The sequence below is a fragment of the Eumetopias jubatus genome, unplaced genomic scaffold (genome assembly GCF_037043125.1).
Source record: "Eumetopias jubatus isolate StellerSeaLion01/CBP00866 unplaced genomic scaffold, mEumJub1_p1.0 scaffold_1, whole genome shotgun sequence".
Lineage (NCBI taxonomy): Eukaryota > Metazoa > Chordata > Mammalia > Carnivora > Otariidae > Eumetopias > Eumetopias jubatus.
In genome coordinates this window covers 117,847,618-117,869,053 of record NW_028274807.1, presented here as the reverse complement: position 1 = coordinate 117,869,053, position 21,436 = coordinate 117,847,618, and the positions used below count along the sequence as shown (strand labels likewise).

The 21,436-nt window shown below is 36.9% G+C and overlaps 1 protein-coding gene across 3 annotated transcripts in view; it reads left to right on the top strand.

Annotated features, from left to right (window-relative positions):
• U2SURP (U2 snRNP associated SURP domain containing) overlaps window positions 1-11,165 on the top strand; it is a 51,731-nt gene extending 40,566 nt beyond the window's left edge. For all 3 annotated transcript variants that reach the window (XM_028099131.2, XM_028099130.2, XM_088025892.1), the window contains 5 exons: window positions 560-719; window positions 5,412-5,522; window positions 7,844-7,962; window positions 9,281-9,457; window positions 10,615-11,165. In XM_028099131.2, the coding sequence (XP_027954932.2) occupies window positions 560-719; window positions 5,412-5,522; window positions 7,844-7,962; window positions 9,281-9,457; window positions 10,615-10,753 (706 nt within the window). In that variant the 3' untranslated portion in view covers window positions 10,754-11,165. The remainder of the gene's footprint in view (window positions 1-559; window positions 720-5,411; window positions 5,523-7,843; window positions 7,963-9,280; window positions 9,458-10,614) is intronic.
• Window positions 11,166-21,436: the final 10,271 nt, after the last annotated feature.

The window sequence follows — 21,436 nt, the reverse complement described above, 5'->3', positions numbered from 1 at the left end:
AATTAATTCTGACTTGAGTACTAATGTGTGATAATATTTAAAATTTATACATTGCTTTATTCCTAGGGTTATATGCTAATCAGATAAGGTCTTCACATGCCACATTGTTTCATAGTTAACTGTGTAACACAAACTCCTGTATTTTCTAGTGTATAGCCTCTGCTGAAGAAAGAGTAAAATACGTTTGGCTTTTTTAACGTTAAGCTTCCCGAACTCACGCTGAATTGGAAAATGTGGGGAATCATTGCCTGATAATTCATTTCATTTAATGCTGCAAGGGAAGTTTGTTGCAGAATGAAAGGCACACAGATAACATTAACATACACAAAATTTTAAAAAGTGATTATGTTGAAGCTCAACTTTTTATGTGGAAGAAACATAAGTTTTATAAAATTGTATTATTTTATAAAATATTTTCTAGAAATGTTTTAGTAATGAATTGGCCTCCTAAGTTTTGTTAACGTTATTTACAGTCTAAGACAGTGAAAAATAAAGCCAGACTGTAAAATGTAACATTTTTTTTCTGCCTTGACATATGATATATTCTGCTTATTTCCAGTCAAGAAGAAGAAAGTGAAGATGAAGAAGATACTCAGAGTTCCAAATCAGAAGAACATCATTTGTACTCTAATCCAATCAAAGAAGAAATGACTGAGTCCAAGTTCTCTAAGTACTCTGAAATGAGTGAGGAAAAACGAGCTAAACTTCGTGAAATTGAGGTTAGTATTGCAGTGAAGTTGAAATTCTACTTCGCTGGCTTTCTCTCCCTTTCCCACTGACCTCCGCTCCCTCGTGGCGTCCGTCCTTGGCCTGCTGCGTTTTCTGTGCCTGGGAACCTTCATACGGGCTGTGACTTCCGTGGGAACCGTCACGCGGGCTGTGACTTCCGCGGGCCTCTTAGTTCAAGCATCCCTTCTCTCCTGCTCTCCTTTTATTAAACTTCTGTATTTGCTTACTTCGCCCTATTTATTTCTCTTGTGATTTTACATGTATTGTGGTGTATGTTTTTTGTTTTCTTATCTTGCTTGTTTAATGTCTGTATTCCCTACGAGGCTGTGATTCACATGAGGGGAAAGGGCTGTGTCTGTTGTCTGTTCATCATCATAAATCCAGTGCCTGGCACGGAGGAGACTCTCTGAAGATCTTGATTCTTCTGATGAATAGATCACATCTAGCATTATGAAGAGTCCATAACATCTGAGTGCACATACTGTATAACAAGGAAAAGTGAGATACTTTCTGGCACATTCAAGCTATGTGTACGTTTTATTACAGTGGGCTCATTTTAAGTGTATGCATCCTTTTGTGATGGGGAGAGTAGACACTGAGTAGGACTTAACAGTAAGAAGGGGAAAACCTTATGATAGTCTGAAATCCAGACTATCTCAAGCAAATTTTTTCCTCCCTCAATCCCCTCTCCTTTTTTAATGCCTTTTTTTTTTTTTAAAGATTTTATTTATTTATTTGAGAGAGAGAATGAGAGATAGGGAGCATGAGAGGGAAGAGGGTCAGAGGGAGAAGCAGGCTCCCCGCTGAGCAGGGAGCCCAACGCGGGACTCGACCCCAGGACCCTGGGATCATGACCTGAGCCGACGGCAGACACCCAGTGACTGAGCCACCCGGGCGCCCCTAAATTATATTTTCTTGATAATGAAGTTATCAAATGCCAAAACCACTGTTGGATAGTTTGTTTTGTTTTTAAATAAGATTTTATTTGTCAGAGAGCACAAACAGGGAGAGCTGCATGCAGAACAGCAGGACAGGCAGAGGGAGAAGCAGGCTCCCCGCTGAGCAAGGAGCCTGATGTCGGACTCATATGATCCCAGGACTCTGGGATCATGACCTGCGCCGAAGGCAGCCGCTTAACCGACTGAGCCACCCAGGTGCCCCCCGACTGTTGGATAGTTTTTATTTTTTTTTATTTTTATTCTTTTTTAAAGATTTTATTTATTTGACGGAGCACAAGCAGGCAGAAGGAGAGGGAGAAGCAGGCTCCCAGCTGAGCAAGGAGCCCAATGTGGGACTCTATCCCAGGACCCTGGGATCATGACCCGGGCTGAAGGCAGCTTGCTTAACCGACTGAGCCACCCAGGCATCCCTGTTGGATAGTTTTTAAATGTTCTCTTTCCTTATTGGCTTAGATTAGAGAAGAAAACCACATAATTTAGCTTTTTGGTAACTTGGATGGTTTTTGTGAACATTTATTATTTCCACACTGTATCTATCTCTATATATGTGTGCGTGTGTGTGATATATATGCATCTACATACATACATTTCCATACTTCCTGTGCTCTTTGATAATCTGGCCTCTCCGTTGTTAGATACTCAGTGATTGTTTCTCCTCTTCATGTAGTGCCTACCTCTCACAACTTACTACCCTTTTGAGATCTAAATTGTGAACCAAATCCCTAATTTTAAAATCTAGGTCTTAGCTTCATTTTAGAGTTACCTGATTCTTCTCCATTGTTTACTCTGAGATTTAGTCATGTGGAATAAAGGTTCACAACTGGTGGCAAATTTGAACTAGAACTCTGGGCTCATGAGATTTATTCCTGTCCTCTTTCTGCCCCTACATTTAAATGATCCAGGATCCATGTGCTTTCCACCTCCGCCTCCAGCATCCTCTAAGTTCTCATGCTTTTCACCTTATATGTTCTTTAAGGATATATCTATATGGTCATTATTATTATTATATTTGTTATGTTACTATATATTATTATAACAATACATACTATAGTTTTTCTTTTTTTTTTTTTAAGATTTATTTGACAGACAGAGGCAGAGCGAGAGGGAACACAAGCAGGGGGAGTGGGAGAGGGAGAAGCAGGCCTCCTGCTGAGCAGGGAGCCCAATGCGGGGCTCGATCCCAGGACCCTGGGATCATGACCTGAGCCAGAGGCAGACGCCTAAGGACTGAGCCACCCAGGCGCCCCACTGTAGTTTTTCTTTTTGAAAGCTCTTCTCTTCCCCAAATACATCGTAATAAAGATGTCTATAGCTGAACATTTTTTAAGTTTTTTTAAAATTCCAGTTAGATAACACACAGTGTAATATTAGTTTCAGGTGTAGAATACAGTGATTCAGCACTTCCATACAACAGCTCGTGCTCATCACAAGTGCACTCCTTAATCCCCATCACCTGTTTCACCCATCCCCCCACTTCCACCTCTCTTCTGGTAACTGTCAGTTTGTCAGTTTGTTCTCTATGGTTAAGAGTCTGTTTCTTGGTTTGTCTCCCCCCCCTTTCCCCCCTTTGTTCATTTGTTTTGTTTCTTAGATTCCACATATGAGTGAAATCATATGGTATTTGTCTTTTGACTGGTTTGACTTATGTAGCTGAACATTTTTTAGCATGGGATTAATAAAAACCGAAGAATATGTATTATAAAATACTGACATTCTTCACAGAGCACTTAGAAAACAGGCAGGCATAAGGTATTACTGGTGTTGGCTGGAAGGAAGTTCTTAATCTTTCAGATATACTGCTTAGAGCCTGGCCTATGCTGGAGTTGTCTTTTCCTAGTCTGTTGGCATCCCCACTTCTACCAAGAAGGGTTGGAGGCGTGGAACACATGGGTCGGTTGGTGTGGTGGTGGTGTGTCTTCTATGTTGTTGGAGCAGAAAGATCCCTTTTTTGCCCTGACCCCTGAGGAAAGAGTGGATAGTTGAGTGGGAAGGTGATACTTGCCACTGTCCCAGGGCAACAGGGAGATAGCTAGCTGACAAACAAGCCAATACATGGTGCTGCTCTCATTTTGAGTTGGGACCCTTTGTCACCTGTTTTCTGGGTGTCCTGGACTTGTGCTTGCGTCTGAGTTAGGCCACATGAGCAGGAACTGTAAGGATTTTATAATGATTTTTAAAAAGATTCTCTAGGAATGCCTTTCTTTCTCCAAAGTAACACTGGGCAGCGCTTAACTCTTAAGCTGATTTGCCACGAATGCATTCTGTAGAACAGAGTCACTTTAGTCACAGAAGGCTTCACACAGTGGTGAAGTGAGACATTTACATTTCTTTCCCTTTTCCCCTCTCTCTTACCCTTATATCTTCTGTGTTTCAAAATGTAGTCCTCATTAAAACAACAATGCAAAGATTTTTTAAGAGTTTTGAAAAAGGCAAGAACCTCAAATTGCTGATTATAAATGACCTGGTTATAGAAGTGGAATTAGGTAGAAAGAGGGCAAAAGTTGGGGAAAGTATGAGAAATGGTCATGAAGTCAAAAATAATGAAAATAACGCTTTGAATGGAAGAAGGTTTTTGTAACTTGTTCCCATTCTATTGTAAAGCCTCATCTGTAGTGAGGGGGGAGAAAACCTAAAACAAATGAGGTCTTGTTTCCAAATACCAATAAAACATTTATAGTAGCATTTAGTCCATTTAAAGGACATATCAGTGCTCAATAAAATAGGTTAAGATGTTTGCATATACAATAATTCCATTAGGCAAGACTGTTTTCTTTCCCTCTTTGAGTGAAATAAGGTATACAGGTTTGGCACTGCAACCCGGTGGATCCATATGTGTTTTCTACCTCCACTTCCAACGTCATCTGAGTCTTCATGCATTTCACCTTACTTGTTCCCTTAGTTCCGTAAAGACGTATATATATCTTTATATAATAATAAAGTATATATTATATTTACATATGTAACATAAATGAACCTAGAAATATATATGTGTTAATATATGATATATATTAACATAAAATACTTAAAATATATAATACATACACAGTGCAAAATTGGATAATTTTGTACAAATAGTTTTGTGCTCATATGGATAAATTACAAGAAATGGAATCGGAAGTTTTTCTAATCTTTTTTTATTAGTATATACTCTTAGTATATCTCTACTATGATTTAACCTTTTTTTGATGTTCAGTGATTGCACTGTACTGTAAATAGAGTGAAACCTTCAAACTCGGTTGCTCTGTGTTTTTGGTCCTACGTGAACTGTAAAGAATGCTGCTTTAAAAAAAAATTAGTTACTTGTGTTCTGCCCGCTGTCCTATCTTGTTGGAAGTAGGTTGCATTTAGCAACCTTGCCTTTCACATTTGGGGAGCCAGATAGCAAATTCATTATCATTGAGATAATAAGTAGATTCTTAAGGGCATGAACTATAGTTCATGAGTCATCTCACGTGGCTGTGCAGAGGGCATGTGGGCCCACGCGCGATCACTTGAATTCTGCATGATTGGACTCGTCTAACAATTGGCCTTCAGATAAGGGAGCTTTATGTTGATGTTATATTTTGACTGAGTACTCATCAGTTACTACTTTGCTATGTTTCTATTTTTTCCTTTTTATACACTTATTTCAAAGAAAAAAATTTTTTTTTACAGGAGCAAAGCACTGCTTGAAAAACTGTAGTGATGAAAAGATTTATTTTTTTAAAATGTCTTATTTCACAGCTCAAAGTTATGAAGTTTCAGGATGAATTGGAATCTGGAAAAAGACCTAAAAAACCAGGCCAGAGCTTTCAGGAGCAAGTAGAACACTACAGAGATAAACTTCTTCAACGAGTAAGGAATGAGTGTATTCAATAATATGCATTTTCCAAAGTTATTTGTTTGACTACCTAGAATATTGGTATATTGGTATACTTAAGGAAAAGTATGTCTCAAATTACACCCTTTCATGTGTAAATGCTGACTACTGGTAAGACAATTTGGAACATTTGAAATTTGATGTTTTGCATTTAGTTCAACTTGGAAAAGGGTCTTAGGGCAATAGCACACTTTTTTATTCTGGATATCTACCTATGGACTAGAAAATCTGCTAAGACCATGCTTTCAAAACTGGAAGACCATCTGTGAAGCTTCAACATTTGTGACAGTGAAACACCAGCAACCCTCAGAAGTGGCACAAAGACAAAGATGGAGTTAGTTTGGGAAGTTGATCGAGGGCTCCTTTTCCACTGTTTCTAAAGAAGGACACCAAGTGGTAGAATACCTCATCAGTGAATTCTAAGCCTCGTATTCTTTATGCATAAAAAATATGTAGCGATATACAGAGAATTTTAGAACACATGTTAATTTTTGGAAAAACTTAGGAATTTTATTGGGACTGCTATTGATTTTTACCTATATCTTGACTATCATTACAAAAAAGACTACACACACACACACACACGCACACACATTATATATAGAGAAAGGGAGAGAGAAATAACAAGCTGGAACAGAAGTTAGAATCTCTAAAAGCTGTTAATGGCATAGTACTGGTGACGGGAGCAGCAGTCTAGTCAGATAGCTTTGGCGCTGCACAGACCTGTGTGTTCCTGGTGCTGCCCTTCGCTCTCTGCTCCTAGGCGAATCACTGAGGCCTGCTTTTCTTCGTGAAACTGGGTCGATAGTCCCAATTTTGCAGGATTGTGAGATAATAGCTACTATTACTCTTTTATTGGATTAAATTGTTTAAGATATTTTGAGTATTTTAACCAGTTTGATTCCTATAAAATTATCAGGAAAATACATCCTATAGATCACCAGAGGAAGACGGTGTCCTCTGCATTACATTTTAAATCTATATGTTGTATTTCAAAAAAAGAAAAATGAGATTTTAAAAAAGATGTATCTGTACTCCATGAGTCCCTTTGGAGTTGGTGGCAGGTATCTGATCTGCATGGAAGACGACACTTTGAGATACTCATTGGTCTTGATGGTTGTAATGCATGCAATATCATTTTAATCTCTTTGCATTCCATGATTGTAATTGGAGAGGAGGATGTGTTTCTTGAAGGTATATACTGAGGGTCAGGAGATTCATCACCTCACAGGCCATCACCTCATTTTAAATAAGCTTATTAGAACATAGCCATGTGCCTTCACTTACGTATTATCGATAGTGGCTTTTGGACTATTGTGACAGAGTTGAATTCTGGGACAGAGACTGTATGTGGCCCACAGAACAGAAAATATTTACTGTTTGGTTGTTTACAGAACATTTCTGTTTGTAACTTCTGGTATAGGCTTTTTATCAGCTACCAGATAGCTTTCTTGATGAATACAAATCAGAGAAATTAAATTCCTGTTAATGAAGAGCTAAGTTGGCTTTGTGGGTTCATTTTCTGTAGCCACTCCCTTAAGTATATTATCAACAGAAATAATTTCAAGTGAGAAGTGGCGATTGTAGCAGTGGGAAAAAATAGATGGGTCATCTTTCTGGTTTATATAATTGTATAGTCATGTAGTCAGTTTGTACTTTTATAAATTAGGATGTGAAATTTCCAATAAAAATGGTACTTGTTACTGGTAAGATTTTCTGATGGATGATTATTATGAATAACTATTTTTCCTTTTCAGCCTAGTGCTTTGGAGAGAGCTCTCTTTAGATTAAATCCACTTGCTATAGTATCACTACTATTTTATTATAGTTTAAGATAGGCCAGTGTATTGTTGGCTTTTTCCTTTTTTTTTAAGTGGAGTGACAGAGGAAGTAGTTAAGAGCCCTGGCTCTACAGCTTGGACTCAAATCCTGACTTCACCATCCAGTGTGACTGTGAGCATAGTACTTAACCTTTCTGAGTCTCATTTTTCATCTCTTGAATTGAGAATAATAGTAGTATTCCTAAGGAATATTTGAAGTATTACATGCAGTGGTATATGGAAAGTTGTTTAGTAATTATTTGGTCTATGGTACGGACTTAGTAACTGGTATTACTATTATCACTCAGTATAAGTAGAAGAAATAACTAGGTTTCCTGGAAGAGTAGGTATTTTTTTTAAAAATGGCATTATACCTTCAGTAGTGATTTAAAAATTAAAATATTGTTGCATAAATGAGATTAGCCTAGATAGGTATTTTTTAATGACTAAATATTTTCTTTAAAAAAATAAAACAGGAGAAAGAGAAAGAATTAGAAAGAGAACGAGAAAGAGATAAAAAGGATAAAGAAAAATTGGAATCTCGATCCAAAGACAAGAAGGAAAAAGATGAATGTACTCCAACAAGGAAAGAAAGGTATACATTTCTCATTTAAATGCCTATACTGTTTTTTGAACACTAAATCAGAAACTGATAATGTGTACTGTATGTTGGCTAACTCAGGTAGTAATAGTACTAGTAATAGTAATAATAAAAAATAAAAAATAAATGACATTACTGTGTGCCCCCCCCAATAAATAAAGTTTTAGAATGTTTCATTTTGTAATGTTTTCATCACTGATGCCAACAAACTTGAAAAGTATTTTTTCATGATAAACATGTTTGGCTCCTGCCTGTAGGAGGCAGAATTAACTTGAGAAATGGGGCAGTTAGTTGGCACTTGGCTTAGTTAATTGGGACATCATCCCATTGCATGGTTCAAATGGTACCTTAGCCTTAGTTAAGTGCAAGAATTCAGTTACCATATTAGGTATCAAACCTAAGGTTTAAATAACTAAACAGGCTTGCTACATCTTCCTTGTTGACTCTGGTATAAGCTTTTCTTCTGTGCTGAGACTGCTGCCTTTGTAAACTTGAGTCTCCCAATCCTGTCTAAAAGGAGTCTGTGTACATAGGCCATAGGGACTCACTCCTCACTTTAAGTCTTCATTCTAATCAAAATCATTTCTCTTTTAGTTTTTATTTTACTTTCACAGTTCTTAAATCTCTCATTTAATAGAGAAAATTGCTTTAGTTAACAAAGATTTTCCTAATATCCATGTGAATGCAAATAAAAAAATTCTGGCTTAGTTACTCTACAGGTAATTACAAATAACATAGGTATACTAATTGGTTAAATGCTAAATTTACCACTTGTTTGTCTTGTATTTATTATTTTGATATACTTTCAGATTTATAGAAAAGTTGCAAAGATAGTATAAAAAATTCCCAGATATCCTTCACCCACATTCTCCAAATGTTGTTGAAATATTTCTACTTTTGCTTAATTTTTCCCCCTTCCTTTGCCCTCCTCCCAACCATTTAAGAATAACTTGCCAACATGATGCCCCATTTTCTTATATAAGCACAATAAAAGTTTCAAGATTGGAGGATTAACATTAAATACTGTTACCTAACCAGAGACCTTAATGAGATTTTATTCATTGTCCCGATCTCTTAGAGCAAAAGAAAATCCAATTTAGTTGACTTCAGTTTTTGTTTTGATCAACCTATCTTTAAGACTTTCTTGTTCTTTATAAAGGGCTTTGAATGTTGTTGGAAAATAACATTAACAAGGTTAGTGAAAATAAAGTTAGTGTAAACTGATAGGAATTAATAGCTGATTCAGTAGAAGGAGAATGAATACCTGATCCTTTGCTTACTTGTGGGATATCTTGGGGGCTTTGTTCCATAGGAAAAGGCGACACAGCACATCCCCTAGCCCATCTCGCAGTAGCAGTGGTAGACGAGTGAAATCCCCTTCACCCAAATCGGAGCGATCAGAGCGTTCAGAAAGATCTCATAAAGAGAGCTCACGATCCAGGTCATCTCACAAAGATTCTCCTAGAGATGTTAGCAAAAAGGCCAAAAGGTAAATGCAAATTATTTTTTTGTAATATTTCAAATGCCAGTTTCCTTGTCATTTCACCAGCTTTTGAAAATAATTTGGCTGGCAACCATTTTTTAAAGGGCTTTAGAAAACCAGAGAAGTATACTTTCATTTTAGATTATTCCTTCCCACCTCCCCACCCCGGTCTCCTCATGATTAAAGCACAAGAAGGCTTCCAACGAGTAAAGACCAGCCAAGAATTTTAAACATTATATCCTGTGTTTTCTGTGGACTAGGGGTAGCTGCTTTACTTTTCATTCTGTTCTTCAGTTTCTATAAAATATTCTTTGATTTTGTCAAGGCTGAAAGGAGAATACTTTACCCCCTCCCTCCTGCCCCTGCATCTTATTAGCAAGTTCTTGGGTAGAGATTTGTGGAAATAAATACCATTCTTCAGTAGGTAATTTAAATGTGTGTTATATCGTTTTTTTCCTTGTAGTTCCAGAAAAGTGGTTAAGAAATGTTTTATTAATCTGGTGTTACATAGTGGAATTTTCCTGAGGACTAAAACTGCTTTATATATTAAAAATTTATTTTTGTGACCATTTTTAGTAAAATTTTTATAAAAGATAAGTTTTTTCCTTTTCTAAATGGCACTTGCATATATATAAAGTGTATTTATTTGTTTTGGTAATCTTCATGAACTGCACTTAAGAATTAGGGTATCTTAAATGAGTCCCTTGAAGGATATGCAGTAGTTGGTGCTTTTTCCTTCAAGAAGATAGCCTGCAACATTGTTTTTCAAAAATTTTGTGAATGATCTTAGATGCCATTTTGAACTTTATCTTGCAGATTTAGAGGTTCAGACTAAGGGATCTGTTGATAACCTGGGGAGCTTGTTAAAATTGCAAATTCTCAGTCCCTACCTCTTGGGATTTTGATTAAATAGAGCAGTGGTAGGGCTCAGGAATCAGTCTTTTTAAGCAAGCACACCACTCATAATCATTGATGCAGTGCACAGAAGGTGCAAAATTTTGTGTGTGTATGTGTGTGTGTGTGTAAAGTAGGCAAAATACGAATTTGGGAAGTTTACAGCCTTCTTTATTTCTGACTTTCATTGTGCTCTGTTAAAGATCATTTTAGGTAATTAAAGGATGGTCATATGAGTGCTTTGATAAATTGTTTGTTTGTTTCCTCAGATCACCATCTGGTTCGAGGACACCTAAAAGGTCTAGGCGATCACGGTCTAGATCCCCTAAAAAGTCAGGGAAGAAATCCAGATCCCAGTCCCGATCTCCACACAGGTCTCATAAAAAGTCAAAGAAAAACAAACACTGACATAAATTTTTAAGATGCTGTCACTTATTGGAAATGCAATTTTGTTTTGTGCCTGAATGGTCTGTTTTTTTTTAAAAAAAAAAAACAACAAAAAATCAAATGAAAGAGCATTCCTGGATTTTTTGTTTATTTGTTTGTGAATGCATGTGTAAACTCATGAGTAACTGCATCTGTAGACCTGTCATTGTTTTATATTGTATAAATTACTTTCGTTGTGGCTGTTTTCTCAAGATGAAATTTTTATTGTGCTAATGAATTTCATCAGAAATGTGTATAATGGATCTGCTGGCAGTAGTAGTATTTTGTTTTAGGATGTTGTGACTTAGCAAAAATAATACAGATGTCTTCCCCCCTTTTGTAGCTTTGACAATTTGAATTAGATTTCAAATAAAATCTGAACAGAAAACTATAATGTTGTTTTTTTGCCCTATTGGTGACATCAAGTCAGTCCCTTAAAGTTCTACCAAGTGAGTTTAGCACTTCTGTTGTTTCTTATACTTAATGCACTTTATAAGCTCCATTGTTCAAGTAGCTAAAGTTTTATATTTACTAAGATGACTATCAAAATTAAGGGACCTAAGACTCCTATTTGGTAGGTTTGCCAACCAACTTCTTTGATGAGGTTATCTTGGGTAATACTAGTTAGTACCCAGAGATCAAAAGACTAGGGAAAGGTGGCATGGTCTTTTTTGTTAATGGAATGCCTGGCTAAAACATTTTTTCTTTTATCAGGAGCAATATAATTTCAGTGTACTCAGCCTGTATGTCCTGAGCAACTACTTTTTTTTAGGGAAAAATTAAATCTCCATCTTTTGACTTCATCTTCTATCATGAAAGAAGTTTATTTATAAAATAAATTTTCTAACAAGAGTTGGCCATAGAAGTTTTTTGTATGATAATTGCCCTTTTATAGCCCCCTGTAGGTTATCTTTCAAACACTGGTATCAGTATATTTCTACAGAGTTCTTTTTAAAGCACCTTAGGTTTTTTTTTTTTCTTTTCTTTTTTTAGAATTGAGTTTTAGGTTTATCTTTAAGTAAAGCTTAAAAGTAAAATAGTTTTCAGGAAACTTAACATCCGGTGGTTTGTAAATTCAAGGTGCAAAAAGTTGATTTAAACGATTTGCCTAGTTAAAATCTTATACAATGGGAATACAGTTGTTGCAGTATGAGGAGGAAATAAGAAAACTTGTATAATGTTGGTCATAATATTGCTATCAGTATAATTTAATAAAGGGTTATGTAGACTTGAACGGACACTACTACTATTTGTGAATCTTTCAGTTTTTCTGGACACTTTATGCAGTGGTTTGATGGTTTTTGTTTTTGTTTTTGTTTTTTTCCCTTAATAGAGAGCATAGAAAACCATTCTAATAATGGATTGTTTTGAGTTATCTTTTTAAAACTGTATTTTCAAGTTTTATTTAACGCTGCCTAGTTATAAAATAAAATAAGCTGTACTGATGATTTGGGGAGTAGGTATATTAGTTGGCAGTGAGGTGTGCTATTTCCAAACTGGGCAGACCTACAGCAGCTTTACAAATGAGCCAATCTGATTATTTGACTTAATGGTTCTTACCAACATGCAATATTTCTTGAAAGTTATTCCCTTATTGTTCACTCTTTTGTTTGTCCGTAATGTTAGGGAATGTTAATTCCTAAATGTTGCTCGGAATAATTAAACATGAACATTTGGTGCTGGTTTCTAAAAACCTACAGATACATACAGCCATTTTTAAAAACCTACAGATACAGCCATTTTTAAAGTAACGTGTTTTTTCTCCCCTGTTCATTGCCTGGGGGGAGGGAATTTTATATATTACCTTTCTTTGCAAAAATAACAGTAATGTTGAGTTCCTGGTGATTTGGGCATTCCATCAGTATTTGGTATCTAGTATAGGCTTAGAAATAATTGGGCAGGAAACGATTTTTGGAGTCAAATTACAAGGAATGCTTATTTCCTTCTCTTTAAAAAATATCCTGAAGAAGGAGGAGTGAGTAGAAGTTGTTAGGTCAGTTTGGGGTGCTTATTTGTGGTATTTTTCCTACTGCAGTGGAATTTAGCAGTTCTTTTAATGTGGATCCAGATACAACGAATATCTCACGGAGGATAAGACTGGCTTCCTTTTGGGTGGGTGGGTGGGAATTGCTTAGGGTTGATAGAATATGTGTTTTGTAAAGTTTACTAATGTGTGTATTAGATTGTATTGGATTTTTTTTCCTGGAATTGCAAACAGTTATTACCAATTTTGCTTAATGAGAAAATATCTAGAGTAAGCCTGTTTAATTCTTCATGGTTTCTATGAAAGTTTAACAGGATCAGAAATTGGTGAATTCTAAGGAGGGAGATACTTTACCATTTTTTTTTTCTAAATAACATTCATGTTTCACATCAAAAGAACACTTGATTAGAGAGCAGAATTTCTACAGGTTGACTAAAATGTTCATAGGGTGACTTTCTAGTTATAGGAAATACCCTGTTCCAGCTCTGTAATAGATGGTTATTATGCTCTACCATAACTACAAATAAGAGGAAATCCTCTGTTACCTACTCTTCTTATAAAGGGCGTGACTTAAACTCTTTACCCTCTATCCTAACATTTATACACAGGGATTTCTTAACAGGTTAATACCATTTAATCTCCTTCTCCTACACTGAGAGAAAGTAAATAAATGGTGGTCTATTTCTTACCAAAGAGAGACCTATGATTGAAAAGGATCATGTTTGTTTATCTTTTCTTTGACATTGTATTTCCTTATTACCATTAGTTAAGCATATGGGCATTTCTAAATTGTAACATGTTGAGAAGTTAGAGATTAAAGAACTAAAACAACAAAAAGCCCCGACCCAAAAGAATGCTTTTATGATGCTCAGAATGTTCTCGGCTTTTCTGCTAAAGTTTGCAGAAACCACTAGACACTGACCTAATTTTTCTTTATTGCAGACCATTCCTGTGAGCTAACCCTGAGACTTTTATCCCAATTAAAGAATCTTAGAAGAAATAATTGCTTATGACTTCTGTATTTTTTCCCCAAATTTTAATAGTCTTGAAAATATTTTTAAGAAGTTCCAATCATGATTTAACTTAAGCTTATTAGACATGTTCTCTACACATTTGCCTTTGCGATCATATAAATTCTGAAGTTATGTGGCGGTGATAATAGCCTATCATTATGATTTTTAGAAAATGAGAGCAAATAAATCCCTGTATTGCCAAAGTGACTTAAGCTATTCTGATGACCACAACAGTGTGATTTCTTCAACAGAGAAGGTTGTTTTTAAAAATAAATAGTACCACTTTTCTAAGACTGTACATTTACAAAATATGAGCTTTTTTCTTTGTTGTTTTCCTTTTATACTTTAATGGAAAAGCAAATCACAAAAAATTCAGTTCAGATAGTAATGAAGACGCTAGTCTAAGTTTAAAAGAACACGTGACTGTAAAAACTCACAAAGTGCTTGGTTTCTTCCTTTTTCACATGCAGGTTTTAGATTGTCAGGGGTATTTAATTTGTTGCCCTTTTGGCCTTTTTTCTTCATTTTTGGTATAAACTTCCCAGGACTTAGATAAGCCACAAATGCAGATCCTAGGGGAAGTGTTGTGATGATAGACTAAAAGGTGGGAATGTGCTGCTGTTGGGAGCAAGCCATGTTCCATTGTTGAAAATTCAATGCCTCAGTGTTTATTCAGTACCACCTCACGGAGCTTCGGTGTAAATGGATTATGTGTATAATTGGTTATTTATATAGTTTTGTAGCTCTATAGATAAAATGCCCTCATTCATTTTCACATGTAATTGTGCTTGGAGTATTTGTTTTATCCTTTTACTTCAACAGGCTCTTGTACGTTACATCTCTGGTGATTTGAAATATCAGGAAAGACAATTTTTTCAGGAATGAGAATAATATAGTTGAAATCAGCTCAGCTGAAATACTTTACAGCAAGACAATTTCTTTTGGGTGAACTGATTCCATAATTTAGTTGCTCTTGATGTAAGGATTAAGTTTATTGTGGAGCTGCTTTCCAGACTGTCACTTTATAGTTTTTCTACATAAAGATTATATAGTTGCAAAGGTTGTGGAATTTCCCTTTTGTTGTTGTTTTTTGACTTTTAATTACTTTAATAAAAATACGTTGTTTTCATAGCAAACTTTAGCCTGTTCATGTAATTTTCTCCATGTAGTTTTTCTAATGCAAGCCCAGTAAACCATGTCTGGTTTTCAGCAGCTTTCTTTCAAGTGAAATAAGTGATGTGTCACATTTATCAGTTGTAGTTAAAATGTTACATTTTCTATGTTTAAACTCTAATAAAATATTTTCATGATAGATGATTCTCTTGAATAGGAAATTTTATTATCGGTCTCCCCTTTTTTGAAGGGTTATTTTGTTCATCTTATTTCATTGGGGAAGATTTCAAACACAAAAAAAGGTAGAATGAACATCCCAAATGACTATCACTTTGCATGTATGTATCTCCAAATGTTTCATTTTTTAAACCTAACATAACCACAATATCATTATTACATTAAAAATAATCCATTGGTTTCTTTTTAAAATTTAAAAATTTTTAATTGTAAAATACTCATAACAAAATTGACCATCTCAGCCATTTTTAGGTTATAATCCAGGAGGATTAAGTGTGTTCACATTGTGCAACCAGTCTCCAGAACTTTTCATTTTACAAAATTGGAACTGTAACAATTAAGCAACTCTTCATCTCCCCACCCCGCAACTATTTTACTTTTTATTTCTGGGAGTTTGACTACGCCAGATAAGCAAGTGGATTCATACAGTGTCTTTTTGTGACTGGCATAATTCACTTAGCATAATGTCCACCACGTTCATCCATGTGGTAGCATGTGCACTGATTCTTTTTTAAAAACCTACTTTTTCTTTAAAGTTTCTCTTATTTCCTTACAGAATTTGAAAAGGATTTTCCCCAAATGGCACATTAGCATTTTCTATTTTGAGTAAAAACTTCCAAAAGAAAACAATGTAATACCAAGTATATAGGCCAACTACACACCACTTTCTTTACCATTTTTACCACCTTTTATGCTGTGTCCTCTTTTAATGGTTATGTGTAATTTCACATCAACATTTCATAGCACAGAGTACAAAGTATACTTTCAAAGCAAGCTATGTGATTTTGAAATTGTAATGTATTAATATTAATGACCATACTCATGCCTTTTTTTTTTTTAAGTTATTGCTTGATGAAAAGGAAAATAAAACTTTGGAATTTAGTAAATGTAGTATTTGGATTAGATATTCATTTGCCACAAAGAAAAGAAGAAAAGCCCCATTTTCTTTTCTTTTGTTTTACCCTAAGAAGACACAGAGCTTCAAACTGTTTAGCGTTAGAAACTTGCTTTTTTTTTTTTTAATGTTCAATGATTCGTTAGTTGCCTATATGCTTTTTGATTTTTTAAATGAGATGTGCATGGCCTAGTGTGGAGGGAGAGGAAGAGCCTGGGCTGTGGAGTCTTGTTTGGACTGGAATACCAGCTCTTCTCTGCTACTAGCTGTGTCGTGTTTTGGAATCTAATTTTCCCACTTATAAAATGGGTAATAACCTTGGGTGTTTATCGTAAGAGTGAAATCACATGTAAATCATTGACACATATTGTCACACAGTGGTATTTAAAATTAGTAACAGTATTCCTGAAAGCTAATGATGGGAACATCTTTAAAACAGTAACACATCAATTCCATAGCATTGTAATAGAATTTATAAACTCATATTGGGGATATATTGGTGTATTGCACACCGAGTATCAGTAGGTAATCTGCTGTCCCAGTCGTACATATGACATTTAATTGTTAATCTCCTTTAAGAAAAACTTTTATTAACTAGGTTTTTAAAAATACTTATTAGTTGTTACTTATTATTGTAGAACTCCATGATCAAGGTTTCTGAAAGGAAGCCCATAAAGGAAAAAGTGTGAACAACTTAAATAGGGTATATGGGGGAAGGAGCCTGAAGAATAGTATGAAATATGATGAAGCACTGGATTTTTTGCCCAAGTTCAAAGTAAAACATATAAAGATAACAAATCACAAATTATCAGAACTGAGCAGTCATGTGGGAATTCTCACAAAATGAGTGGGCAGAGAACAGAGAAGAGGGTTAGTGATGTGAATGGACTTGGACTCTTGTATTTGGTGTATATTTGCGGGTTACAGTTGGTATTTTCAGATCATGCAGAAATAAGTAATGTACCCTAAACAAGACTGGAGAGCTGAAACTATAGAATTTGAAAAGGAAATTACACTTTAAATTCTGCTCAAGAATAATGGCTTTGAAGTAATGTCCTCAGGACCTTTGTAAAACTCTTTGGAGTTCTTGCAACTGCACAAACGAATCTGGAAAAGCAAAACTTTGATTCAAAGCACTATTTGGTCCTCCATAAAGCTGAAACATTGAAATTGAAAAGGATAAGCACCTCACTGTACATTGGCTACCTTAGCAGCTAAATAGTCCTATTACATGATGTGCTATTAGATGATTTTTCTTGTTTCAGCATATTTTGTTTTATTGCGTTGCAATAGCTATTAGGTGTGAGCAGTTTATTAAGAGCATTTAGGAAAATGCATTTCGGATGGTTTTTGGCCACGCTCACATTTTATTAAAGGATCTGTCGAACTGTTCACTTACTTCTGGAAAAGTAAACTCTTGAGTCTAATATAGGCCTCCCTGATGGTATAGTGAGGTATCAAAACTCAAGAGGTGTTCTAAGTGGATTTTTTAAATCTTTATATTCTTCAATCAACATTCGGCTAATGTGAATTTCAACTCTCAAGACTACATATTATGTCTACCCTTGGGTGCTGTTTCATAGGGTGCTTATCCACAACTTCTGATATATCCCATCTTATTTTAAGAATATGTCCTCCCCAGAAAAATCTGCAGCATGTCCAACTCTGTGCCAAATACTATATATGTGTAAGTGCCACCAAGCAGAAATACCACTCATCAAGTACTTAAGAGGCATCAACCTCTAAAAATACTGGTTTAATTCTGAATTGATTGCCCTAAAAGCATGATTTACTTTACTTAAATAGCAGGTGTATGTTAAGTCTTTAAGCAGGGAATGATCTGTTTACCTGTTCTCCTTACATGGAAATTGTCAAAACCTCTCAGAATATTCTTTATTTGCATGTATTTTGTAATGAAATCCAGTGTATTCTTTACTTTGCCTATTATGTAATAAAGCCATGACGAACAATGTATGAAGAATGAGAGAAAGGTTTGGTGCCGAGAAAGAATCTCTCCCTACTGTGTATCTCAGAGCTTGTAATAGTATTTGTGGTAAGGTGCAGAATTCCACTATCTAGATCTGTTTAGTATTTCTAGAACAGCTTACCTTATAATATTCTTCATGATTAATCAAGGTACATACACTGATAATTGTCCTACCCAGTGAAGAGTTTAAATGATTCTCTTCAAGTGCCATAGCCTATCACAGTGGCATCCTTAGCCCCACAGATCGCCACCTGTTCATAGCTTCCTTTGTCCCTCATCTGTCCTACAGCGGGTCACAGGGAAAAAAATCCTTCCATTTATTTTTAGTGCCTGAGTAACTAATGCCTACACCTCTATATCCTTGGCTTTGGCCTTTTGTCAGTTTTCCTTGATGTGTCCTTACATGCACCCATCGGGGGTCCAAAGGCCCTTGAGGACCTTGCAAAGCTTCCTGTGTCTGTGTGGAAGATGGTTTACCTCCATTGAAACAGACCCATTTGATGAAAATGGAGGAGGCTCTAATGTGCTTTCGGCAAAAATAGAGGACTTGTCCTAGCCTCCTTGCCTCCTCTGGTTGACTGGTGCTTTTTGTTCCCCCCTCACTTTCTCTCAAGCTTTTAGTTCTTTCCTTGCAGAATGTGTTGCCGACCAAGTATGATAAAATATCTGATTTTGGCTAAAGTGATACTTGTCGCTGATTAATTTGTACAGATGCTTACCTTTGACCAAAACACTGCCCGATGCAAGAAGAAAGACCAGGGCAAGGGCATGAAATATTAGATGTAATCACTGCCCTAATCTCCTGTATGAATGAGTCCAGTTGTCAAACGCCAAGACCAGAGAGCTCTTTGGATATTTTGGGTGGAACATGATTTCTAAAGGTGAATTTCTGACCTTGATCCTCTTTAATAAACCTAGATTAGTTCCTACAGGGCTTGACAGGCAGAAAGTTTATAGAAGCTGAGGGCTTCCTGGAAAATCTAGCTCTTTGTATTCTGTGACCCAGCAGGACTAGGCCAACCATGCAACATAATAACTGGACTCCAAAAACCCCAAAGACTCCCTTCAGCCTTCCACCATTGCAAAGCATGGGTTCTGATGACTCTCCAGCTGTGTGGCTTTGGTCAAGATGCTTACCCAAGGCATTTTGGGCCCATTTTCTCGTCTGCAGCATGAGTGTCCCGGCCACTTGTTACAGAGGTCATCAACAAGTTGAGCATTTACTGTGCACCAAGCACTGTTCCAGGCACCAATGATATGGTGATGAATAGGACAGACAAGGTCTTTTGGAATTTACATACTAGTGGGAGGCATCAGATAAAAAAACAAACAAACAAAAAAATCAAGATAATTTCAGATGGTAAAATGTCCTGAAAAACAACACCGGGGTGAGACAGAAAGTGGGTGAGAGGTACTCTTATAGATAGGGTAGTCAAAGAGGGCCTCCCAGTGGTGCTGACGTTTGAGCCGAGGCCTGAGTGATAAGGTGGAGCTAGCTATGGGAAGACAGGGCACTGAGCGCTCGGCGCCAAGGGAGCTGCAAGTATGGAACTTGGACGGGGAACGATGTTGGAAACAGCGGTTGAGGAAAACAATCAGTATGGCTCAAGGGCAGTGGGGAAAGGAAGGTGTGGCTTGAAATGAGGTTCCGTAGAACTTGACGGTTGACGCAAGAGAGTGACCGGATGTAGTCTCAGATCACTCTGGTCACTGTGCAGAGAATGGGAGAGGAACAGGGGAGAAGCAGGGAAACCAGTTAGGAGGTTCTCGGCTGTGAAGATTAAATGGTCTCGTCAGTAATAAGTATCCAGCATTGCCCCCAGCAAACATCAGCTCCCTGATAAATAATTCAGCCTCTCCTCTCATCATTTTCTTGGATCTTGTGATTTCTTTTCCCCCAAGAAAGGCTAAGTATTCACCCTAAGATTAACATCGCTTGGCCTCCCTTAACCTGACCCGAAGAGATCAGGACAAAGCACCCCTGTTGCTCTGGAGTTGTGAGTTGTAAGTGAGGCCTGCATAAGCATTCCCTCACACATTCTGTGTGCTAACACCCACTGCCGCACTTGTTGCGGCGTGTTACTAGGTGTTAGAAAAAAGAGTTGTGTGGTCAAGGCAATTGGGAAGCCCTGGGCTAGTAGGCTTTTTCAGCAGTACTTCTCAGAAAGTACTGAGACTATGCACTCTGTGCCCCCCCAGGCAGGAGACATTATGTCATATTGCCCCAACTGTTCTGATCCCAGAAGGCTAAGGCTCCGCCGAACAGACTTCTGGAAAACACTTTCAAGCTGTGATTGGGCAACTATGTTTCAGAGTCTGATGATCTGATTAATGGGTTAGTTAGACGTGTCAGTGTCCTTTGGCACAAACAACAGAGAACATCTCTAGCTAAGTTCAGCGAAAAGGAATTCAGTGGAAGCCTATGGAATCTCAGAGAACTGACAGTGTAGCTGGCAAGCCAGATGTGGGAATCAGCCGGACAGGAGAAAGCAGTAGGCTCAAGAAGCCAGAACCCCGCGGAGGGGAGGGGGCGGTAATCTGGCCAGGCTCCCCACCTAGAAGACCACAGCCCCAGCCTTCTGCAGCCACTTGGTCCTTCTGCGGGAGCTTCGGATTCCCGGAAGGCAGCAACAGATGGACCTAGCTTCCCAAGTTATCACCTTTTAGAAAATAAAACTCTAATGGCTACAAACATTTACTGTAGTTTGCCAAGACCCTGTTGTTAGAGACTTGGGTGGTTTCTACCTTTTTCTGTTCTCAATAATGCTGTGATGAATATCACAAAATGCATGATATTTTTGTTTTCATTCTTTTAAACCAGTTTTGGATTATTCTCGGATATGGAATTATTGGGTCAAAGAACATAAACATTTTAAAGCTCATGTGTTCTGTATTGCCAACTTTCTTTCCAAAAATGTACCATTTTGGACTTTCTGTGATGTTGGGGGATGGGTATTTCTCCACACCTTTGCCAACATTGGGAGTTTGTGACACACTACTTTAAAAGAAATTCAAAATTGGATGAAATTACTTGCTCCCAGCTGGGGAGATTTCTGGAATCTATAAAACAGAGAGTGATTTTGGCAGGCTATATGGACGAGTGAGGTAACTAGTCTAGTCATCTGAAGAAACGTGTGGGTCTAAAGCAACCCCACTTGCATCAGCCACACCAAGTGATAGCCGTGTCCTTAGATCTGCATTAATGCCCTCTGACAGCTGAGGCGAAAGGTCAAAGACTCCCAGTATGAATCTTTTATAACTCAGTTTTTTTAAAAATCACATTTCATACTATTTTTGGATGAGAGATCATGTAATAAGTTAAATGTAAGTTTTTCGGTGACCTTAGCTGTTTTTGAATTTTTATGTGTGATTTTTTTCAGGTTGGTTTTTCATGTGTAAAAGTGTAGGAGTGTGCTTGTGTGTTCCAGGATGAGGA